At 44.9% G+C, this 25,925-nt stretch overlaps 1 protein-coding gene across 1 annotated transcript in view; it reads left to right on the top strand.

The window, feature by feature from the left end:
- The window catches only part of adgrl1a (adhesion G protein-coupled receptor L1a), a gene marked incomplete at both ends in the record, with an annotated part of 46,521 nt that overhangs the window by 9,838 nt on the left and 10,758 nt on the right, over positions 1–25,925 (top strand). The window contains 8 exon segments of the mRNA XM_083931263.1: positions 2,972–3,185; positions 4,304–4,413; positions 10,955–10,969; positions 19,275–19,482; positions 19,676–19,940; positions 21,058–21,385; positions 23,253–23,546; positions 24,940–25,043. Of these exon segments, the coding sequence (XP_083787389.1) occupies positions 2,972–3,185; positions 4,304–4,413; positions 10,955–10,969; positions 19,275–19,482; positions 19,676–19,940; positions 21,058–21,385; positions 23,253–23,546; positions 24,940–25,043 (1,538 nt within the window).

Raw genomic sequence — 25,925 nt, 5'->3', positions numbered from 1 at the left:
ATCGGTATGTAAGGTGCACCCTGCTGTATTTACACGGTGAATTCCACCTTAAACCTGGAACTTGTCAAACAGTGGCTGCGTAGGTGTGAAATATGTAGGTGTGAAATATGATACAATATGACAGAGGCAGAGAGTTGCAGTGGTGCCAGAAATAGGCTAGTTATCATGGTTGCTGCCACCATTGAAGTGCACTGGCTTAATAATGTCTGTGCTCAATTTATGGCTAAATTTATACTGTAACAGCTGGGCCAGGAAAAGAAATACCTGAGAAAATAAGAATTAGGTTCATACATCACAATCCGTGTAAAGTTGGACTGATGAAATTCTCTTCATTTATTTAAACGTTTACATCCTTGTGATTTAATAGGCTCATTATAATTAGTTTGAGCTCTAAAAACACATGCCACTTGTTGTTTAGCTGCTTTGCTCAGCTCATCCGACATTAAGTTGAGAGATTTTCCGATCCCCTCGGTCTCTTCCCCAACTGTATTACGGGCTTTCTTTGGTGGCATTTTAGCTTTGTCTTCGTTTCGTTTCACTTAGGTTTCACTTTGTTTCTCTTAGAGTAGCTGCAAAGAAGCAGTCACAGAAACATATGTCTTGATAAGAGTAAGCTCAGTTTGACTAAACAAACACTTGGCATGTCACTATCTAGTCAGCAAGCTACAAGCGAGATGCCAGACACAACAGTCATGGTAACAAGCTGAAATTATCAGCACAAACACAAGCTGATCAGCATAACTACCAGAGATGAAATGGCCCATTATCAATTGCAGAAATGATCTGTACTTATTCTGTACTGTTGAAGCAGCCTTGTTCTAATTCAACCAACAGCCAGAAAATTAAATGAACCAACTCCTTTGGCTGTTTTGCCCAAGAGCTGAGCCCTAACACTGTATTTGTATTAGTGCTCAGTAGCATGGCAATAGATAGCCCTGAATAGCCAGAAATAGTTCCCATATAAAGCCTTTTTGGTATGTAAAGTATGTTTATCATGTGGTCTGCCCCCTCTGATAGAGGCTAAGTGGATTGAACGTGATCACTCCTGGTGGCCCCCTTCAGTTTTACACTCCTCTTGGCTCACTGTGTCGTTCTAATTGCTGGCCAGCTGTACGCCACTGTGTACTTACACCACAGGGTAGTTAAGAGAACAAGGCCACACACTGACACTATGCATTGCAATCCCACTGCGACAACAGGACTATGTGTGTGCATGCATACATGCATGTAACTATGTGCATGCCTGACTGTGGACACTTATCTGCCCTGTATGTCTGTGTATGTGCTAATTTGCTTGTGTGGGTTTTTGCATTTCTGTGTGGATTTGTCTGGCCTCGCCAGCTGTTTGCATCTCTGTGTGCTTTAATTAGTATGTACTTTTGCATCTAGGCCTTTGTGATTTGGCACTGGCACTGATTGCTGGCGAGGCATAAAAGATTTGAAGTCTGTCTGTACTAGTCATTCAGCCTTAATGGCGTTAGTTACACAACTGAACTCAAGTCCCTGCTGCATAAATTGGTGGCATTTAGAAATATGAGCAAGTCCGATGGCAGTGAATCATGTAGCGCACCACTGCAGAGCATGTCGGGGATGACTGACATTGACATTGACCCAGATGGGCACTTCTCCTGAATGGACAGCGGCTGAAACCTAAGCAGTGCTAGCTCAGTGTCAGTAACAGAAAACAGCCCTGCTCTGTGAGTTTCAGCACCAACGGGACTGGGAGAGAGGGGCTGACTCAGTGCCCTCATCTGCTGCTGAGCCATTCTGGCACGAGGAAATGCTGTGCAGTGAGAGCCTTAGTTTACAAAAAAAATCTAAATTCCAGCCTGCTTAAGTGGAGCAAGCCTTATTCTGTTAAGTTTTGACAGTATGCCCACCATCAGCCTAATAGTGTCATGCTCTCCGAAGGAGAGCTCAGTCAAAGCCCTCTCCTCCTTCAGGACAGTGGACAGCTCCGCACCTCTGATGCAGCTCCATCACTTTGGATGTAATTTTCCCAAAAGTGTTTTTTTCAGTTCAGGACCACGGACAGCAGCTCTCACAGTTGCTGGCATGATTCTCAGCACAGAGAAATACTGGCTGTCCTTCAACGCTGCAGTTGCCTTCACTGCCAGATCACTCACTCTGTCTCTACTTCTATTCTGTTTCAGTGCCCCTGCCTCAACCTGTGCTGTAAAGGAAGCTGGCAGCCATTTTGTTATTTTTTTTTTGTGTGTGCAAGGCTGAACACAGGAGAAGTTGGATAGGTATGCAGTTAAGGAGAGAGCTGGAGAGACAACAAGTGTCCCTCTCAGCACCTCTTTGCAGCCCTCTTTCATGCCTCTCAGCCTGGCTCAGCGATTAACCCTGAGTACTCCGCTGTCCCTGCCCACCCTTCTCCACACAGAGCCTCGCTGCTGGCCACAGCGGTGCATTGACATGCCTTTCAGACAGCTTATGAACAGCAGTGAGTGTGCAAATGGTGTACACACCAGAGGTGAAGGTGTACACGGACACTAATTCTCTTTTTTTTGCTTGTTCTAGCATGACGTAGGTAGAAACGCAAGGACACACAATTCTGTGGTGACATGGATGTGTGTGATTAGCTGCTGCCTGGCTGTGTGAAAGAGTTTGGTAACATTTAAGACCCTCACATATTGTTTCACAAGTTGTGCAATATCTTTTTAGAAAAGCTGGTAGGGCTGCAAATTCCTCATGCCAATATGTGATCTGTGATGTTCCAGTGTGAAAACTGGATTGCTAGGCTGTGCATCAACAGTACTGAAGCATTACTGCTCAGTGAAGGCGAGTCGATAATAGCTAATTTGTGTTTTACACAAGGACAATAGGAACCACTTCCATTCCGCCTGCTCTTGTCAAATACTACACATCATATTTACAATGTGGTCGAATAATAAAGTACCTCCTAAAAGTATTAAGGTTCATTGAATTATCAATAACTTTGCCTCTCTCCCTCTTTCCACTCCAGCTCTGAGCAGGTCAATGATGCCCTTCGGCTTGATGCGTCGGGAGCTGGCGTGCGAAGGCTACCCGATCGAGCTGCGCTGCCCTGGAAGTGATGTCATCATGATAGAGACTGCGAACTACGGCCGCACAGATGACAAGATCTGTGATGCAGACCCATTTCAAATGGAGAATGTGCAGTGCTACCTGCCCGACGCCTTCAAGATAATGTCACAGAGGTAACTATTGATCTGTTTGGATCTTGTGTGTATGTTTGTACTGAGCCAGACCCTGTTATTGGCCAAGGAAGCAAGATACTATTTCACAACATAATTCCTCCAGAATTTCTTGCTTTTCCTCCTGAGGTGTTGATATCTTGTGGGAAATACTGAACTCTCTAGCATCCTTGTACTGCGCAGAACACTATTGCGTCTGGAGAAACACGCATGTGTATGGCAGTGTGTTTAGTTGCGCGTGCATGCATGTTGGTTTGAGTGTTTGTAGGGCTTCATACAGCTGCTCTCTGTATTTGTGCCCAGCATCTGCTTCCTCTGAGCTCAGATCAATGGAAGACCTCTTCCAGCAATCCATCACGCTTGTAACGGAGGCACAGGGTGCTAGCTTGGGGAGAGAGCAGTGAGGAGAGAATTGGGGTGTGTGTGTGTGTGTGTGTGTGTGGGGGGGGGGGGGGGGTAAAGGAAGGAGAGAGGCTGTTAGAAATGATTGGATGATAGAGTGAGTTCAGCAGAGATTTGAGATATGAAGGGAGTAAGTGACAGCAAAGGGGAGAAATGCTAAAAGCTGAATAGAGAAGGATTATGTGATAAGAATGAGTGAGTACGTGTGTATCTTTTCTGCTGTGTGTTTGTCTGTTTCTCTGGGTGTACAAACATGAGAAGGCATGTGGCAGTATGGTTTCGAAAGGTATTATGTGCATATGTATGTTTTCCTTGTGCATTTGGCGTAGAGTATTTGCCTTAGCCCCTCTCGTCCTTCCTTCTTCTCTCACCTCTAATTGCTCCCACTCAAAATCCCCCAGGAGAGGAGCCTCTTACGTCACTCGCCCTCTCTCTGCCTCTCTCTCCCTCCCTACTTCTCCCTATCCTTCATCCCACTCCCTTTCCCGGCCCTCCCTCCCCCTCTGTTTCCCACCTCCCCTCGGGTGCAGCTGTCACATGATCTAGTCTAGTGTGAAATTACTCCCTTCCCTACTGTTCTCTCCATCTTTCAGAGCCTGAAGATGTTTTTTTTGTACCCACTCCTCTTTGTCTTTCTTACAATGGCACATGTAATTTTTTTTATCACTTACTTCCTCTCTCTTTTCTCCTTTCCTTCCCCTGCCTGTCTCCTCTCGCAGGTGTAATAACCGCACCCAGTGTGTGGTGGTAGCGGGGTCGGATGTGTTCCCAGACCCCTGCCCTGGGACCTACAAGTACTTGGAGATCCAGTACGAGTGTGTCCCCTACAGTGAGTACTGAGATCCTGTCATCCTCTCCCACCTCCCCAACCCCCTCACCCCATTCACCACCCCTCCCTTTACCCCCCCACCTGAACCTCCTACACCCTTTTCAACCCCCAAAAACCGACCGACAAATGACATTCTCACATTTTCAAGTGCACACTTGGCTTTTTTCACCACAAGCAAAACAAGACAGTCATCTTCACCTGCTTTTCCTCTCTCTCTCTACGTCTCTCAGTCTCTCTTTTCTTTCTCTCGCATACACCTACAGTGCACAGTCACACATGCACACACGCTCACACAGAGCGCTGAACCTTTTTTCTTGATCGAAAGAGCAATGCAACAGTAGCTGAGAGGGATTTTCACATGTGGGAAGGAAACATAGGGTCCGAAAAGCACTTCACACACACCCACTGCAAGGGATCAGCCCGTATTGGCGATCATGGCAGTGTAACACATACCGCCCCACACACTGATTGACCCAGGGGCATGCAACTGCTTTTATCAGGTGCCAAACACCTTTGCTGTCCCTCTGATTTCCAATAAGAATTAAAATTGGGTGCAGTGAGACTGGAAGTAAACAGAGGCAGGGGGTTGTGTGTGTGCTACACCTAACACCAGGAATGTTAAAACAAACAGCAAAGGGCTTATTTAAGACCACATGACCTGCAGCGCCACACATTTTAATGTCCCCATGGCAATGGCTGACTTCCTCACGCTGCTGCTCAAAGCTCCGTGGCAGGTGTGACACACACACGTCTGCACGCACACACACAAGTCTACCTCACACTCTCGAAAGGGGAACACACAGTTGATCTCTTTCTCTCTCCCTCTGACTCTTCCTCCCCTGAGCAAGCAAGCATGCACACACAAACAAGAGCACACTCACACAGCCAAAGGAGCAGACACAGAAAGGATTATATGGTGTTGTGTTGATCCTCGTTCATGTGAAAATCTCCGCTCAGTCTCCCCTCCTCCCTCTCATGTATTATTACTCTCAGCATTGATCCCCTCGATGTGCAGGAACACCTGGCTGGAGGGAAGGGGCTGTGACGCTCCCCTCCACTGGGCAGAAGCAGAATTGGGGTGCAGGAATGGGTGGAAGGGCAATGGGGCTGCTAAGTCTGACGTAACACCCTTTCAAAATACGATAACCGGGTCCAAACTCTTCGTCGAACAAAACAAACAACAACGGAAGAATCTGTGTACATTTATGCTAACTTCTTTCTCATGTGAGACACAAATTTTTTATGGTTAGGAAAGCGGTAAAACGACAATTATGTTGTTGTTCTTTTTTATCTCAGATCTGTTCAAACAACGGAAACACAAAACTGCTGCGTTGTAGAAATACAAGGCTTGGGCCCGGAAATCATATTTCGAAAGGCTGTTAAGCTAGACTTGACAGCCAGATTGAGGGTGTTGGGGTGGTGGGGAACTGGAAGACATGTGTCTTCTTGGGGTGTAGGGCCATGGTGGGCATATAGGGTGATTCTCTCTGCTTTTTCCTCAGGCACAGAAGATTGTGGCGATCCACTGGTTTTTTAGACGTTGCCAAGCAGCTAAACTTCTTTGCTCTATTCCTCTTCTTGTTCTTCCTTCTCATCTCTGAGGTCTCTCACTCATTCTCCTTTCGCTAATGTCATGCCTCTTTACTCCTCTCTTCCTGTATTCTGCTTGGCTCTCTTTGACCTCCCATCTACATCTTAATCTTCATCCATCAAACCATTTCTGTCATTCTTCTATTTTTACTCTCTGTCCAACGATCTGCCGAAGTATCTTATCATTCTGTTGAGTCTCTTCTGCTGCTGTCTCTGTCATTTTTTTCTTTTACAGGTAGGACAAACATTCAAATGTCCAACCATCCAGCTCTGATGGAGAGGCTCAGAGAAACTCAGGGACTTCCAAGCACCTCTTTCATTCCTAGCCTCTTCCTCTGCTCTGTGCTTTTGTGCCCTCAGTTTACCTTTTTTGAGAGGCTTGAGTCATGTTGCAGCCACACTCACAGATAAGAAGTTAGCTGAATTTCTTGCCATTGGGGATTATTCTCTTTCCTTCACTGTCTTCCAAGTGGCAACAAGTGTTCTTATCAAGTCTCTTCTGCCCTCTGTTCACCTGTCTTTCAGTCGAGGTTAGCTGCAGTCAGACTGACCCTCTAAAAGCGCGTGACTTTGTTTTAGTCCTCTGGAAGTTCTATGCTGTAGCTTGGTGTCCTGTATTGTTCTGTCCATAGAGGGTCAAGGTAGCATTGCTTAGTTGTACCTGCCTTCTTCTGCTCATGCATTCTAACCTTGTGTTTTTCTCCTCTGACTGCAAAAGGGAGCTTGTGCTCTCTCTCTGTGCGAGGTAATCAAAGGGATGATTAAATAGCTGCTGACTTGCATTTTTCCCCCCTGTGTTTGGGAAAAAAGTTTGTTGATTGTGTCTGAAGTATGGCGCGGATTAGAGAATTGGAAGCTGATCCCTCTATGATGAAGTCCTGCTTGTCTGAGGTGACTAAGAAGAGCCAATTACCCTTGTCCTCTGCCACTCTCCTGTGCTGTACAAACCCGAGCCCGCTACACTCACTCACACATCCACACAGAAATGGTACTGATACTGCAATCTGCTCTACATATTTATTCTCATTTGACAAAGTAAATATGACCTGACACATTCAGACTCAGAGCTGGAACTGTTCATCCCAAAACCTAGTCACCGTCGCACCACGCGCCACTCAATTCGGCCACTTTTAATTACCAGGAGAGGGGCGCGTCGCTCTCTTCAGTTCTGCCTCAGCAGAGATTTGTCAAGATTAATTGAATTTGCTGCTGCTAATCGCTCTGGTAATGCCCTATCGTTCACATCTGGCTGGGAACGCAAGGCACTCTGGCATCACCCAGGGCTTACGCATGTTTTTCATCGGTTGTCTCTGCAAAAAGGTGAACAATAGAGAGATATGTTAAGGTTGTGTGTCATAGCAGCTGATATGGTGTGCTGCCACATTGTTGTTAGCATCTGACAGGGTCCTCTTTGTGCGTGTCACACAGGCGCCATGTTACCAGTCACCTGAAACAGCGAGGTGACAGCCAGAGCTGAGCTGACACACTCACACACCGAGCTCAAACAAGGGTCCGGAACATGTGTGTTTGTTGCCGCGCATGAGAATCGCCTTGATAAAATCCAACATCCGCCAACATGTCAAATCATATCTCATCGAGCCAAAAAGCCTCTTGCTTGCCCACCCCCAGCCACATAGCATTGTTTTTGGCCACCAGAACAGAGCAAGAAAAAATGGCTCCACAGAACTCTCATTTTGCACTGTCACAGCCTGCTGTAGACTGCTGGATTCCATTAAGACATCACAGATATATGCACACAGCTGCAGTATGTATTTACTGCAGTGGAAACCCTACACTGCAGTCTTAGCACAGCTGTACACTGAGTCAAAGTAAATCTACTCTGTGAGAGAACTCTACCTGTCCCCCCTCCTCCTGCTCTTCCAGGACACAGCACTACATCATTATTGACTCTTAATGCTCTCAGTTCGGTCCATCCATGCTAGCCATGCCAGAGCTATTAGACTTAGGGTTGTGCCTCTGCTGCTTCATCAGCTGTGATTTATCTTGTTGATATGCACAGCACAGGTAGCTGAAGAACTGCTTTTAAAAGTGCCTACTCAGGCTGTACAGTCGAGATTCTGCACAGCTTCTTAGGTAACTCTATATTCTCCGCTTTTACATTCATGTGTTTTGACTCACTCACTGTTTCACTTCATGAAATTGATTCTTCCTCGCAAATGTATTCAGTGCTGTCTATTCATTACAAGACATCACTTTTTGGACACAAATCCGCTGGAAATGATAGTTGACTTGTTGGGATGAGTTTGTCAGGAGAAGGGATAATGGCATTGTAATATGACAAGTTTTCAGGGGAAGAAAAGGAAACACTTTCATGTGGCTGAAAATGAAATTCTATTAATACGTATCGGGGCACCATTAGACGTGGGGCTCGTGAATGTTCGGCGAATGAGAAGCAGGAGGTTTTTCTCAGGCGGTGGAAATGGATGACTCTTTGTGGTGAAAAAAGTGAGAGAAGGAGGAGAAGGCAGGGAGGAAGCTGGAGGGAACACACTATCTCTCAGCACTGTGAAGGAGACAGAGGAGGCTTTGTCGTCCTGCAGTACAATAATGTGTGTGTGTGTGTATTTGAGTGTCTTTTTAGCTATACTCATTAGTATAGGAGTAATTGATAGGGTTGTAGAGAGCGCTGAGCAGAGTGATTAAAGGGAGAGAGGGCAGTGCCTTATTTCTCAAAAGGGCTCTGAAAGAGAAATGCTGAATGAATCAGACAAACAACCAAGGTGGCCTTAAACTAAACTCCTGCTCACTGTGAGGACAGTTTGATGAGTTTCTGTCTCTTTTCTCTGTGTTTGTGTGTGTGTGTTTTTGTCCTTAGGTATATGTGTGATGATGTTTTTATGTGTCTGTGCTTAGTGTCTATTTTTCAGGAAAACCAAGAGCGGAAGAAGTGAAGTCCGCCACCCTATTCTTCTTCTCCCTTTCTGCAGCACTGAAGATGTTTTCTTTCTTCTCTCTCTCTCTCTCTCTCTCTACATGTCCCTGATGTGCATCACACACAACATACTCAGCGGTCCATTTATAACATTTAAAGCACCATGTTTTTAGGACACACTTGCATGAGGTAGACAAGGTCTGCTGTGGGTAGATGCCTCTAAAAAAAAAAACTCCATATGTTCGAGCTCTGCTGAATTGTGGTGTCCCCCTGCACCTCCAACCCCCCATTGCAGTTGTTACTGTAAGGATGAAAGCTCTGGGTGTTCTCTCCCTACCCTAACCTTGGAGCTAATGATTGCACTCGCAGTTGGTGGCGGGGATGTAATGCTTTCTTGCCCCCTGCCCTGGCTTCACAGGACTCACATTCAAAGCGTTTCCATGTTTACCCCTCTAGGCTGAAAATGGCTTCCATTCCCCAGGTTTTCATGGAGGTTGTTTGTCCAGTTTGATCTTGGCATAAGATGATAAATGATCAGTGTGGCTGCTGATACTGATGCTGCCTCTGCTGTATTGCTGCCAAGATGTGAGCCCCCCCACAACCTCCACCCCCAGCCCCACAGATCAGGTTACTGCTGCTAACGCTCCCTTTTTTCCTTTTTATTTTGACCGTTATTTGTCTCTTTAGATCTCTCTCTCTCTTTCACCTTTTTTCTTTCTTTATGGGCAACGCTGCTAGGTGTCGTGACAGTTTCACAGGGCTCCTCGGGAGACATCAGACTTCCCTTGACACATACACGACAATCACACCCGCAACAGGGATCCACTAGCCGCGTGCCTTTTGACACGTCTTTTCCCGAGAGATTTGACAATCCCCGCACACACCAAACAAACACACTCGAAAGGCGCGTGCCAGTGTGTAATTTGAAAGTCGGACCTGAGATCCTTGCAAACTTCTCCTAGAGTGCCCAGCTGGACCTCCACGGATGAGGCGACATAAGCAGGTGCCAAACAGTGTCATGGATGTGGAGGGAGTCAGGCTGGGGAGCTTGGTGTGACTCAACACACCAACCTATTGATTTGTGTGTGATGAACCCACTGTAGACATTTCTCTCGTCTCTCTTTTGTCTCTACCCTATTTTTTTGTCTCCCCTCACCAAACCCCACCCCCGACCGTGTCTCTTGGTTTCTCTCTGTGTTTCTAAGGCGTTCCACTCTGTCAAGCCCTCCCTTTCCCCTGTTGTTTGTTCTCTTTTTCTTTGATGAGCCAGCCTTGGCCAGGCAAGTCGGCAGCTCCCCATTGATTGGACGGTCGATGGGTTGAGTGTTTACGCTGGCTTCTATAGCAAGCATCCTGACTCTGTAAATTGAGCAAAGCCAAAAGCACCGCTTTCTTTAGATCAAGGGACCGCTCTAATATCAACACAGACTATACTTTGAGGGAGAGGAGGAGAGAGGGATTCAATGATCCTTCTGAAGACAACTAGCCACAAATAGAGACATCCTCATCGCCACCTTTTCATCTACCATCCCCCCATCTCTTTCTCAACCTTTCTCCTTCTTTGTCTACTTCCACAGCTGAAGAGGACTCACAGCACACAGATGTTCTGCCTTGGTTCCTCTCTCCAACAGGTTCCTGGAGCTGCACTTTGGGGCATAAGGAAAAGTGGGAGGGAAGAAGCAATAAGAGGGGTGGAGGTGGGGTCGAGAGTGTGTGGTTGGGGGAGGATTGTGTTGTTGGGGGATTATTGATAAAGCTGAAATGAAATGGAAATGGATTTAAACCCAGGTCAGGCCATTTTCCCCTCCTCATTTTCCATTTGAGCCATCCTTTCTCTGAGTAGCCAACCATAACACAGACAGATAACTTGCTTTAAAAAAAAAAGAGAGAGAGAGAGAGAGAAAGGACAGCGTTTTATTTAATCTCAATTTTCTCTTTTTTCCTGCACCTGTTTTTCTTTCGTTCTCTTCACTCTCCCTCTCTCTCTCTCTCTTCCTTACTGTCTTTCTCTTTTATCTTTCTATCTCCTTCTTTCTCCTTTTTCCGATGCTTGAATAGAAGTGGATCAAAAAGGTAAAAACCACAATGAACATAACAACCACAGCTCGCCCCTCCCTCCCTTCTCCTCCTCCCTTGTCTCCCCTCCTCCCCCCATATCCCCTCCTAACCCAGCACCTTGTGTAGTGGTCATGTTTGATGTTGATATCCCTCCCTTTTCTTTCTCAATCTCTAATCGCCTCCTTTGCCCTTTTCTTTCTATCTCTCCTTGAACTATAACCAAAACTCTAAAATCCTTCTAGATTTCCTCCTTGGTTCTGATGACACCAGCCTGACCTGCACGCACGCACACACACTCACTTGCACAGACACACAAAAAAGGCATCATGGGAGGTCAATCATGTATCTATGAGAGATAAACGAGAGATTAACTTCATTCCTTTCCACAAAGTAGCACATCCCAGCCTAAATTTACAGACAACATACATTCATACCATCTCATGGATGGCAAATCTCTCCTTTTTCCATCACGTTCCCAAACTGTCTCACATACATCTGACAATTCACATGTCTCATTCCATCTCTCAAGTATCTTTCAGCTCATCCAATCTAAGAAAAAAAATCCTCTCTGTCTTTACATTACTCAGCGATTCCTTCTCTCCATTCTTCTGTATCTCTTCCCCTCTTTTTTTGGTTTCTCAGGACAGATTCAAAGTTTGTTGTTGCAAAAACATTGCTTTAAGATAACACAGTAACTGGGCAAAGTTCCTCTCCGTATCATTTTTACAGTATCCCATTTCCAGGTGCTTCCATGTCCTCCGCTCATTCTGTCTCTCTTCCTTTTTCAATTAATCACACTTCCATTCATCTCCTTTTCTCTCACTGTCCCCTTGTTTTCTTCCGTTGTGTTTCTCATCCTCCCTTTCTCCTGCTCTCTTCTCTCTCTCTCTCACCTTTCTTTGATTGGTTTATCTCTCAGATCGCATCTGGCCATCACAAGCAGCTGCAGGCCCTTTTCAGCATCTCTTACGCTCCTCTTCGACCTCTCCTCTTCGACCTCTCCTCTTCGACCTCTCCTCTTCCTCTCTTTCTACAGTTTGTCACTGCCACGTCTCTATTCTCTTTATTGCACATGCACTGTGAACCCCCCCCCCCCCCCCCCATACCTTCCCACCATCAGTCAATCCCCTCTAGTTGTGTTCAATGAGGCTCTGGAGGGGGAGGCAAGGGGATGGAGGAGGAAGGTGTATCCCCTTTAGGGAGTGCTCCAGCTTCTTGTAATGGCCTCTCTGATACAGCCACAAGCACTACAAAAGAGCCCCAATCAGCATGACCATGCACCTCAATCACTAGCTTCTTAAAGAGGAGAGACAGACCTGACCCATACCCAAGGTCACTGTGAGAGTAGTAGCCAATGAGTCCCAATGAGCCCTAACTCCCTCTCTCTGGTTCTCTTACCCTCCTCAACTCTCTCTGAACCCCCCCTACTCACATATGTCTCTGCCTCAGCCATTTCCCTGTCTGGCCCCATGGCTGGATCCATATGTTGGAGGAATTATCTCCTGTAGAGGATGCCATTAAACTGGTTTATGAACCCCCCCTTTGTCTGTCGTCATGTCCATGGCTTTTCATTAACATGGATCATTGTCTCACATTTTTCTCCCACCGCAAGCAGCCATTTTAGCTCACTCTACCTGCTTGTGGTGGAATAGCAAGGTACAAAACCATCCTCCTTCTCCTCCTTCTTCCGTCTCACCAAACTGGTTATTTTTCTTTTACTACTCTTCCTCCCACTAACACTAAGATGAATACCCATTTCCTCTGTCTGCACTCCTGCCCTTTCCCCTAATCCATCCCTCCACTGCTGCTAAACACTTCCTTTCTCTGTTTATGGCTGAATTAACATTCCAGACTTGTCTTGTCCGTGCTGTCAAATTAATCCTCACTTATTGATCAGCTGATTGACAGATTTGGATTGGGATGACGTGCACCGTGTGGTGATGATGTCACATGCAGGAGATCCTCCAATGAATGTCGTATACTCTGTCAACCAACCTACTGTCAGGCTATTTTAAGACTATGTCGGCGTCAGCCGCCGCTCCTTCTTCCCGTCAATCCCTCCATCCCTTTTCTCACCCTTTTCGTTGACAGTCTAGCAGAGTACATTAACCACATCATTTTCCTTTATCACTGCTGACAGGACCAAACTACCGTCCAAAATATTTTTCTCAACTCCAATATGTTTGCTTCTGAAAGGAAAGAGGCAAGAGAAGAAAGCAGTGTTAGATCTCTGTGAGAAACCTTGTATTTAAATGAAGGGGGGACATACAAGGACAGTCAGTCACAAAAACAGCCTAACAGAGAGAATGAGTGAGAGACCACTGCATCGTGTGACAGGAAACACAAGAATGGCTGCAAATGGTGAACAAGAGGGAGAGTGGTCGCTATAGAGACGATGAGTCAGGCAGCATCGCCTCATTAGGAATGACCCACCACACACAAGCACAGTCATGTGACCGACACAGCTCAGACACCTTATTCAGTGGCACAGGGAGATAGGGAAGAGTGTGGGGAGTGACTGTACCCGCAGAAGTCATTGCATTGTTAGAGCCAAAGAACAGAGAGGTGAGGGAGTGAGGCAGGTGGTCATGAATATAAATCACAGTGCCTGGTTTCAGGACCTTTATGGAGAGATGGCACCATTGGGAGGCTTGATTTAGAGTAGGAGCATGCAGGGCGCTGCAGCATGCTAGGCTAACGTTACAGCTGCAAGCTACCTCACAGCTCAAGCCTTGGGCAGCATATCATATGCCCCCCTGTCGTCTACTGTATCTGCAGTCATGTCCTGACCAACTTTCCTGTCACTAAGTGTCAGCTTCACTCTGAGGCAGATAAGACTTTGCTTTCAATGGACACTATCTCTAGCTGCTGCCAGCTTTTGGTCTCAGTGAAGGGTATTCTCTGGGGTGAATGTTTGCGTTGATAAAGGTGCCAGTTTAACACCTGCCTCTTCCACTGTGTGGACAGTGTATACATGCGTGCATTGTGTGAGTTTGTTTGTCCTAAGGATGTATGTCTGTGTGTGTATACAATTGCACGGCTGTTTGTACTGTATCATGTTTTTATTCCCATGAATTGACCACCTTATAGTCTAAAAGGAAGCAGAAACACAATGGGAACCCCTCCTGTCTCATTACCTATTTCTCGCTTCTCTCTGTCACTTAATGTCACTCCTCAACAGATTAACTCACTCCTAATTCTCATTTCACAGGAAATAACCTATTTACTCTCTCTTACTCCACTCCTCTCTCTCTTCTTGTTTTCACACACAGAACACGCTCAATTCCTTCTTCACGCTTTCCTCTCTCTCTCTCTCTCTCTCTCTCTCTCTCTCTCTCTCTCACTCTCTCTCTCTCTCTCTCTCTCTCTCTCTCTCTCTATCTATCTCTCTCTCTCTCCCTCTCTCTCACTCTCTCTCTCTCTCTCTATCTCTCTGCCTCTCTGTCTCTCTGAACTACGCACATGCATGCTCCCACACACATACACAGTAAGACACACTTAGACACACTAATGGGCTGATGAATGCACATCAACATATCATCAGGCGATCGGCTGCACGCTCATGCACACACTAACCCTTAAAGTCCATGCATTAACTGTCCAGCATGGACACAGAGTGCCACGCCATGCTCCATTCTGCCCCCTGCTGCTTGTGTGCTGCACCTGCCAGTAACAGGTGTAGGATTCAATTAGAGCAGCATGCTCTCAGCAGTCAGTCCTGTGAGCAGGCCATGACTGTGGACTGGGCAAAGGCTCGGGCCAGCAGAGCCCTCAGATCCCTGATGCAAAAGAAAAACTTCCAAGATCACAAACAACCACGAGGACGCTACTTTAGAAACAGCTGCCAGCTATTGGCAGGGGGTGTTTAGATCATCAAAGTCGTACATTAACCATCACCATGATGCTGTCACATCAAACATAAAAACACCATGGCTTGCAAAAGACAACAAAAATGAAGAGTCTAAATTTAGCCTGAAGCTGTCAGCACTCACTTTTAATTGCAGTACAAGTCGATCACAAATTGCTGCAAGATGCTAATGGGAGATATTTGCTGTCATTTTCAGGAAAGTACTGGCACTTTATTCATTTTATACTGCTTCCTCATATTGACAAATAACAGCTGACCCGTGCCTGGAAAAGGCATTATAGAGATAAATAGTCAATTATTACAGCAGTATTCCCCTGCATGTGTGGCAGTAATTGGCATGCTAGAGTATGATAGCTACAGCCTGGGTTTTAATCCCTGATAAGGTAAGTTTCATGCGCCATCTGGCTAGTTTGCAGAGTAAAGTGTTGTGTCTGTGCTGTCTGGTGACTTCACTGGCATTATCATGACTGCAAGATTTCCATTCGCACCAAAACAGGAATTAATCTATTAATCTAACTATCTCACATAATCCCAGATGGCTCTAGCTAACCTGCTCTAGCCAGACTAGGATAATGCCTAATCTCGAGATTTACGCCTAATTCCTACTATAATGCTTAATCATTCATACTGTAGTCCTAATAGCCATTTGCACTATACACTCTACTGTTAGGGTTTGGCTTCTCCGCCTACCTGCTGCTACGATTGCCTTCACAGTCATGGAGAGAGAGGTAGGCAGAGTGAAGGAGCGGCAGAAAGAGCTGGTAAACAGGAAAGCAGCCGGGAAGCCTGGGGAGCGCAGGTCAGAGTTAATGAAGCCCCCTAGGCAGGGCTTGCATGGTGTGAAGCGTGGCCACTGTTTCAGTTTTGCCTGAGTGTGCGAATGTATGTGTGTGTGTGTATCTGTGTGTGTGTGTGTGTGTGCGTGTGTGTGTGTGTGTGTGTGTGTGTGTGTTCATGGCCTGTGTGTACAGCCTGGAGGCTGCTGATGAGCCCCTTTGACACTGGGCCAACCCAACGGCCCGTTCATTAGAAAAAAACGAGGCTCGCTGATCGGCAGCCGGCAGGGTTTGTATAGGAGTGGAGGGAAGAGAGAGCATGTGGGAGGGAGGTGGAGGATGACATACTGTTAGTTCAAGCTGCAACGTAGTGTTATTGTTATGATGAGTCCAATAGAGTACAGGCTGCTACCAATTTAGGACAGGGCTGGAAGGTTAGGTGCAATAATGAACAGAATCATATAGTATTTTTTTTGGAGAAACACTGTGACGGACACAATGTAGTGACAGTAAATTATATTGCAGACAACTACAACTTTTTTGAAGTCATAGACTGTAGTGCATCTTACCTGTATATTATAGCCAGTCATGAATCATTACATTACTTCAACAGCCATATCAAATCAGTCACCAAATCAGCCTTTTATCAACTTAAGAACATATACAGAATGTAGGGTTTTATGTCCCAAACTGATCAGGAGAAGCTGATTCATGTCGTCATCGCCAATAGACTCGACTACTGTAACGGCTTTTCGACAGGACTCTCCAAAAAAAGTATCAAACAGAAATCAGATCACATCACCCCAATTCTTAAGTCCTTACATTGGTTCCCAGTCAGCTGCAGAATAGATAGAATAGAAGTTCTGCTACTGGTTTACAAATCACTGAATGGTTTTGCTCCAGAATACATGAATGACATGAGAGTAGAGTATAAACCCAGTAGAGCTCTGAGATCTACTGACTCAAGTCAGATGGTGGAGCACAGAGTTCAAACTAGACATGGTGAAGCAGCATTTAGCGGTTACAAACTACCAGCTGATTTGAAATCAGCCCCAATTGTGAGCCCTTTTAAATCCAGGTTAAAAACATTTCTCTTTTCGTGTGCTTATAGCTGAGCTCTTTTTAATAACTTTAAACTTTATCTATTTTCTTCTATTTAACTTTTTTGCTCTTCTTTGCATCTGCTTTTAACTGTGTTTTTTTGTGTTTTGTTTTTATGCTGTTTTAAAAAATTGTTTTGTCTTTAAGTAAAGCACAGTGACCCTCTTCATGATAAATTCCAGCCACTCCCATTAGCCATAAGTCAGTCTTCAGTCCAATGTCACTCTGACACATGGAAGCTTATCTACCCTTCGCTATGTGGTGGAAACTAATAAGTTTGGATACAGTACTAGCATTTCCATACTTACAGTACTTACTTTTCTTCATCCCTTTTGTGATGATTAGAGGGTTCTGTGCTTCTTTGTCCTTTATTCTACCTTGAGGCAGAGTGTTCCTGGCTTTGTTTATTGGTCACCTACATGCAGAGTCTCTGCATTTGTTTTTGCATGCTGTTTATTTACAGTAGCATTGGTACTTTTGAGGCACTGTTCCACTTTTAGCTGTTGTTTTTTCCCCCAACTCTATAGCTCTCTTCTCCGATAAAAAACTTCAGCCTTTACGGCCTTTATTTGAAATGCTTTAGAGCACAGCTTCTGTTTATTTGCAGTGAACTCATGCTGTGTCTGGATTGATAAAAATGCCATTTTATTTTGGTTTAAGGGTGTGTTAGCATAGATGCTAGTCTATAAATGATTCTTCAGCTGTCTGAAAGTACCAGATTTAAACATTGCTCTTAACATTATTTTGCATATTATAGTCACCCACGGTTATATTTGCAAAGCCAACACCTCAGGCATCCCTGCTTTAGAGGGAGAATTTTGGTTCGACAATGGAGCAGGACAAGTCTCTTCCCTATGAAGAGTTTGTATTCAGAGTGTTTGTTTATGCCTGAGCTTGATTAGATCCCTGTTTGGCTGCCATTCTCAATCCCTGTTGGACCCCTCAGAACAGGATAATTCCTAAGTGGCCCAGCACTACAGATCACCAGCCACTATCAACAGCGAAAAGAGAACGCTGGATTTCCAAAAGCCTGAAGCTCCTCCACCTCTCCATTATGATTCTCCTCCTGCTCTAGACTCCATGCAATATTCAAGACAGTTTGAGCCTACACTGATCCATCACTCTAACAGTCAGTGTGTGTGTGTGTGTGTGTGTGTGTGGGTGTGTGTGTGTGTTTGTGTGAGTGTGTGTGTGTGTGTGTGTGTGTGTGTGTGTGTGTGTGTGTGTGTGTGTGTGTGCGTGCGTGCGTGCGTGCGTGTGTTTGTGTGTGTGTGTGTGTGTGTGTGTGTGTGTGTGTGTGTGTGTGTGTGTGTGTGTGTGTGTGTGTGTGTGTGCGTGTGTTGTGCTACGCTGGTGTGTATTGGAATGGTATCCATGTGTGTGTGTTTAACCTGTGCATTTGTGTGTGCTGTATGTCGTGTGTCCAAATGCCCCTGCAGTGTCCAATTAGTTCAGAGATGCGTTCAATCATGAGGTGACCAGCAGGTGTCTGGTTCTGCAGCAACCCCAAGCCAGAGAGCCACATAAATAAGCTGGCAGAAGAGACGTGGGGACTCCTCAGCTGTTTTATTCTGTAGTGCCTCCAACTCTCTCTCTTTCACTCTCTCAGCGGTGCCCCTGTGATGTCAGAGTGGCGAGGATGCCAGCAGCTTTCCTCATAGATCACCTGACATACCCAGTGGTCCCAGGGCGCACTCTCTGTCAGGCAGGGACACACCATGTCAGCCAGCCAATTTACACCAGTCCCCTGTAGATGATCTCCACCTGCCTAAAGTAGACATCCTGTGTGTGTGTGTGTGTGTGTGTGTGTGTGCTTGTTTGGTATATGAGTTGTGTGCAAGGGTTCCCATGTATTTTTGTGTGTGCATCCATGTCTGTTTGGAATAGGGACTGTTGTTCGTATCGGTATTTGTACGTGCGGTATGCGTATGGTTACGTGTGTTTCACTTGCAGAGGAAGGGGAGGCTTGGCCAACCTAGCACTTTTACCCCAGAATGATTGTTTCTTTGAGGCATTACTCTTGACTGAGAGCCAAATTTGAGTCCTAATAAAACAAGCTGCTCAATTACTGTTTTACCACCCAGTAGCAGAGCAGAGAAGCAGGGGCCTTTGAAATAAAAAATGCACAATCAAATAAAAAGTAGGCCAAGATAAATTAGATTAGAGGCTACATCTAAGGCATGGCAGCAGCCAGAAACCTCCCATTTATCATATCCAGACGCTTTCCCACCACAATGCTGATGTTCTACAAATTAGCTTTTATATGTTCCTTCATTTATATTTTAAATCTGATATTGTACCTCACATCACCCCCCACCCCCCAAATTCTGTTCATATACTTGGTCTCCTTTTCAATTCTCAACTTTCTTTTATCTACTCACATCTTTCTTCCGTCTCTTCCATGTCTCTCTCCTGTGCTTTATTCCATGGTCTTTGGCCTTTTCCCATTTCCTCTCTCCCTCCCCTGTCATGTCATCTCCATGATAGCTTTCATTATTACAATGCTTTGTTTTAATTTTGTCTCTTCCTTTTTTCCCCTTCCTCTGCTCCAACACACCTCCTCCTCCTGCACCAGTCTTTGTGTGTCCGGGGACACTGCTGCGGGTTCAGGCGGCCAGCTCTTTGCAGGAGGCGGAGCACCAAGCAGGGGCGTGGTGTAAGGACCCGCTGCAGTCTGGAGACCGCCTCTACGTCATGCCCTGGACCCCCTATCGCACCGACATGCTGTATGAGTATGCCTCCTGGGAAGACTTCAAACAGAACCGAGCCACCACCACCTACAAGTGAGGGCGCATCCCACTGTCCTGGATGATCAAATAACATCTGTTGCTATATTGATTTATTAGCTTTTGATGTGGATATGGATGGTGATAGCATAACAGTCTCACTGTGGTGTCTCACAGTGAGGCCATCTTGTAGGATTGAGTCATGCAGAGTGGATGAATTGACTTGTTTTCCTGAATTCTCTTTCAACAGGTTGCCCAACAGAGTTGATGGCACTGGGTTTGTGGTGTATGATGGTGCAGTATTTTACAACAAAGAACGCACACGAAACATTGTCAAGTATGACCTACGGACGCGCATCAAGAGCGGCGAGGCCATCATCACAAACGCCAACTACCATGACACTTCGCCCTACCGCTGGGGAGGGAAATCCGACATTGACCTGGCTGTGGATGAGAATGGCCTCTGGGTGATCTACGCCACTGAGGCCAACAATGGACGACTGGTGGTCAGCCAGGTGGGAGACCAGCACTGCACGGGATGAGATGTGGGATATAAAATGCAGGGGTAGATTATATCAAAATCTCATCTGACTAGACAGATGAAAGGTCATATGTCACACATAAATGACTTACTATTGAGATTACACAGGAGCACTCAATGAGATGTTGTTAGCTAGGAAAAAGAGTCACATAAACATTACCTGCAAAAGATTCCATTTTAAATCCCATCTAATCCACAAACTAATCTTCCCTTGGGTTTGTTCTGTTGGTGCACCACAACCACTTTTTTTCTTGCTTTAAACATTGTATGATTTAATGACTTACAATATAATCTAAATCAATAGTTTAGAACCATCTTCTGTGCATACTGTTTGGAACATATACTGTTTGTCATCTGCAGAGTCTTATTACTTTGTCCTGTTGCTTGACAAGCTAAAAACATTATCCATCACTGTGATCTTTGGAACATTCATACTTTAATACCATTTTGTTTCTTAACAAACAAAACTGCAATAAGCCAGCAAGATTCCACACAAACAGAGTTTGAATTAATGTGTTGTTCCTATAGATGGGTCCCATTTATTATCACTATCTTTGACCTAACCAGGAAATTGTTTTTCTAACTGGATAAGTTAAACTATCCATCTAAAATATCAAACCCTGTATGAGCTATGAGAGTGTTGAATAATGGAGCAACCGAGTAATAAATAACAAAGCGATCACTTTCATCATCAAGGAGTTGTTTGGGTTCTGGGGAGTTTTATTATGTTACCCAGAGTGCCGCACAAATTTCGGCATACCGTTTGGTATATTGAGCAGAAGCAGCTTTGCGTTAAGGCAAATAAAAAATCACAAACTTAAGGTTTAATTGCTTTTTAAATGCTTTTACAAGTGCTTATAAATCTTTACATTATTGTACAGAAGTACCATTTGTGCTGCATGGTTGCTCATGCAAACATGAGTAATATGAGGAATGTTACATCAAATAATTTTCAAAGTTTAATGATACATAAAACTGCACACATCGTTCCGAAGACATTTTACTTTTATTTTTATGATCACTAAAACTGAGAATCTGAGTAAGTAAAATTCCTTTCGAGTGTGATTGTTTATGCATTTCTTTGCCCATAGGTAAACCCTTACACCCTGCGCTTTGAAGGCACCTGGGAGACCAGCTTCGACAAGAGGGTGGCATCCAACGCCTTCATGGCGTGTGGTGTGCTTTATGCAGTGCGGTCTGTCTACCAGGACGATGATAGCGAAGCAGGCGGCGACCTGGTGATGTATGCCTATAATACGAACCGAGCCCGCGAGGAGCCTGTTAACATCGCTTTCCCCAACCCCTATCAGTATATTTCCTCTGTGGACTACAACCCTCGAGACAACCAGCTTTATGTCTGGAACAATTATAATGTGCTGCGCTACCCGCTGGAGTTTGGACCACCTGACCCCACCACAGGTAAGGAGAGATCCCAACACAGTGTGCGTAGAGTAATTTTTGATTTAAGTCTATAATTTTACGACGTTTTGCACTTTTAAATTGGTGGAAAACTAACAGAAAATTCACAAAAAAATTATCCAAATGTTTCCCCCAATTATTCGTGAGATGTGTCAGTTTGTAATAAGGTATTAAATTGAGAATTACTATTGGACAGTATGATACATATGCCAACCGTACATTACTATCCACATATCTGACATTTTGCACCAAATGCCCTTTAAGAAATGACATACTAGCATTTCCTAGGTGTCCACAAAAAACACAAGTCTTGAAACGCAAGATAAAAGACGTCATATGTTGACAGTGTTCTCATCTATTTGATGAGAATAATCATTAGAATCAGTGTAATCCATGAAGATAGATTGTATTTGCATAGCAACTTCGTCACAGCTCGCTACCAGCACCCATTGGCTAGTTTCGCACCTTTTTAGTGGCAGAGAAAAGAGAACCGAGACTTGTTCATGTTTTGCTTCTCCCCAGAGTCCCCACAGTCTTTACTGTCCAACCAGTTTGCTGCTTGTTTGGTGCTGAAGAGAATGCACATATTGGTTGAAGAATAAAAAACTTACAGTAATGTTAAACATGTTTGATTTTATCAGAACTTTAAAACAAGAAATACACTGATTAAACTGGGACTGAGTTTTATAACCACCTTACACCAAACAATAAAGATCACAGGAGCGTGCCATAACTCTAGAAAAACTCTCATGAGATTGTTCTGACACTGGAAATTTGTCTGCCAGAGTGAAATTGCTCGAAAAATCATTTGGCGTGAGGCTGGTTTAAATGAAAAGTAACATCTGACTAGAATGAAAAGTAGAGTAGATGAGTAGAAACTTTGGGGGTATAAATTACAGCTAACATTATCTTGGTTACAGAATGACGATAAGATATATTATGCACTTGCAATGACTGCATTTCTTTTATCATTTCATATTTGCAGAAAATGAAATTATGCCAAAGAACCTTTTACATTGTTCTTCCTTTTACAAAATGATGCTTTTTGCCTGATCAGGGGAGACTTCAAATTAATGTGTTTTTGACTATTTCTTATCTGACATTTGAGTGCCTCAGATATCAAATCACTGTATTTCCATCCTCAGTTATAGTTAAGTAAAGAGCAGCCTCTCAGGTATGACTGCTGTAGCACTTCATATCAAGTTCTCTGTCTCATAGATAATGAAAAAGGCATTCTGAAATGATAAGGGGGAGGATGGAATGAGAACACCACACTGCATTTTGGCAGTTCATCAGTATGAAAAGGTGGTTGGATGTATTGTAAATCTGAGCCGCATAAAGGCCTTTAAAGCCTGAATTAGGCCCGGAGAGAGCAGAGGCAGAGACACATGGGCGGTGGCCCTCCCAGTGTGCGCGCTGCCTCTGCGTTTGATCATTTAGGATTTTGTAGTTGTGATGTGTTGCTTTTATCTTCGCATTAGGTTTGGTTGTTAGTGATGGTGACTTCTCTGATACATTTGATCAATTATTTACCTCTCCCTGTCTTGTGATGATGCGTCCTCTCCATCTCCTCCCCTGCTTCTCTTATCTCTCTGGAGAACAGGCTTTGAGGAGCTCAAAAAAGTATTTGTCACCCCAATTATTGTCAGGCTAACTTTTGAACTCAACTTCTGAGAGACATCTTAAATTCACGTGTCCTTCACTCTCTCAATCTCTTTTTATGGCTTGCTGTCAGCTTCTGCTGCTCTCTAACAAATCTCTTTCACCCTTTTATAACTCTCTAAATGTCTCTCACTCACTCTGAGTCTCATTTGTAGCCTCTAACTCTGTCTTCCATTCTCTTTGTATTGCTTTGGGGGTACCTCAGGCCCTCTGACAACCACCCAAGTGACCACCACTCTTCCAGCCAGGCCCTTCACCTCCAGTGCCAGCCCCACTACCGTCCGCCCTCTGGCCCCCACCTCACGCCCAATTGGCTCCATCAACAAGCAGCCGGATCTTCGACCAATCACAGCCACTGTGCCTGTAACCCGCCGGCCACCCCGTCCTCCTCAAGGCCTGGAGCCCCATGTCTGTGAGTCCAAGCTGGTGCGTGGTGTCCAGTGGCCCACCACCCAGAGAGGAGAAACAGTAGACCGCCCATGTCCCAAAGGATCTCTAGGTGAGGACATCCCCATGTGTCTATGCATTTTTGTTCCACTCCATGAAACAAACACTTCATCTTGAAGTGTTGCTGACACAGTATGTCCTCCATGCATGTTAGTGTTTGTGCATGCAATATATCTCTCAGCATGTGCCCAAGTGATCAGTATGTTTGTGCTCTCACACTTGTTTTTTTCCACTGTTGTCTTCTTCTGTCCCTGTGTCGGTCCCACCAGCCGGCACAGTCCCTGAGGACTTATAGATGAAAGCCCGTCCTCCACAAATGAAAGGCTCATCTCCCACAGAAACAGAGCTGATTGAAAGTAACGAATAATGAAATGAAAGGCGAGACAACACAGGCTTCACCTCCCTTCATGCTAGTTTCTATACCTCTAAACATGCAGCAATCAAAAAGCTCTCTAAAGTCTCCCTCTCCGGTGCCTTTCGACGTTTCTGTATGTTCTCTCTGTGAACGCCAGTAACATTAAATTAGCAGCTGGCTTAATTGCTGCGTCTTGGCAGAGCTCTCAAATCCAATCTGTGGTCGATGGAGGAGGGTATAGAGGAAAGCGGGAGAGAGAGGAGAAAAAAATCAGTGGGAGAGAGAAGAAGGGGGTATGAAATGCAACGCCACATCTGCTCTAATCCTCCTACAATTATGAAGCATTGCTGCATTCTCTCTGTCATCTCTGCTCTTCCGTTCTCTCTCTCTTTCTCTCTCTGTGGTCTCTCTCCTCTTTTCCCTGCTTTGTCTTTGTTACTTGACGTTGGTATTTGTGTTAGCAGCAGCATATAGACCCTTCTCTGGTTTTATCCCCGTGTGGTGTCCTTTCTCTGAACCAACATAACTAGAAAAACCTAGCTGGAAATGAGGTTTGGTGGAAGGTGCTTCCCTTCAGGTGTTTTTATTTGACAGTGAGGTATCATACCTGATGTCTTTGGTGTGTGTGTGTGTGTGTGTGTGTGTGTGTGTGTGTGTGTGTGCGCGCGTGCGTGTGTGTGTGTGTTTGTGTTTGTGCGTACATAGTAAATATTATGTGGCACGTCCGCATGTACTCTTTTTAAAGCATTCCTTTTAGAGCATGAAAGCCCCCCCCCTCCCCCGCCTCTTCCTCTCTTTCTCTTCCCTTACTTTCTCACTACCGTACACTCCATTATTGAACCTCTTCACTTCTGACCCATTTTTACTCCGCCTTTTCCCTCCTTCTTCCTTCTCATCTTGAAACACTCCGAGTATTGCATTTTTAAAATTCATTTAATTCCGTTTTTCTTGGGTAAAAAAAATTATATCGCACTTTTTTTGTGCTCATCCCTCTCGTCCGCACTTTCCCCTTTAATTGCAGGCACCTAACGCTTGTTATCTCTCCATTACTTCCCCTTCCTCGCTTTCCTCTCCCTGTGCTCATCTTTAGGCATCGCTTCGTTCCAGTGCTTGGTGGAGCAGGTCATGTGGAACCCGCGGGGACCTGACCTGAGTAACTGCACCTCCCCGTGGGTCAACCAGGTGGCCCAAAAGGTGAGACCTGGAGCCATACCCTCTGGCCGTGGGTCCGTCCCCTTCCTCTGCCCCACTGCCCGACCACCCTCCCTGTCCACCTCCACACACACATTAACATATCTCCAGGCTGGCCTGATTAAAATACCGACTCGTTTCAACTGGCCCTTCATTACAAGGCATCTGCTCTTGATACTTAATTAACTGTCTTTTTTCAGTAACATACTTTAGTCACAGCTAGGTTTAATTATTTCAAAAAAATCAGGTTTAAAGCCTCAGAGCAAGGTACTCCGCCACTTCAATTTCTCCGTTATAGTCTCCTATAATGCATTACAGCTATGCAGTAGCTAAACATCACAGTCTCTAGATGATGGACAATGACTTAACTTCATTCACTGCTACTTAAATTGCAAAACTGTGTTACAGGATGCACTGTAGTAATCTGATCAATCCTCATTTGGGTAGTAAAGAGATTTCCGTCAATATAAATGTGAATTAAAAGTAAACTGGTTAACACGTTTAAATTTCTGCAGCAGAAAACCCTGATTATTTAACCATGCCTACCATTGAGTGGTGTTTTGTTTTGTGGGGTGTATTTATGTGCCTGGAAGGGAAAGCAGCATCACAGTGAAAAGTAACAAGTTGGAAGAATCAATTATAGCTCCTCCTTTTGGCAAAAATCAATTGCAATTGCAAAGTGGTTGCTAAGGCTGTGATTTGCAAGTGAAACAGCATTAGGGAGAATACAAAGTCCACAATGTGTTCTACAAGGTCCACCTTTGTTTTACAATGATGCAAGAGGAGCTGATGATAAAGACCTTTTTTGAGTGTCTGAGATAATCTGTGTCCAAGAAACAATGAGTTTCGAGTGAAGTATTAAACATCCTACAATACGCTTATTTA

This window comes from Echiichthys vipera, assembly GCF_963691815.1.
Source record: "Echiichthys vipera genome assembly, chromosome: 17".
Taxonomy (NCBI): Eukaryota; Metazoa; Chordata; class Actinopteri; order Perciformes; family Trachinidae; genus Echiichthys; species Echiichthys vipera.
The sequence above is the reverse complement of the archived record's forward strand: the minus strand, read 5'-3'. Positions and strand labels throughout refer to the sequence as shown.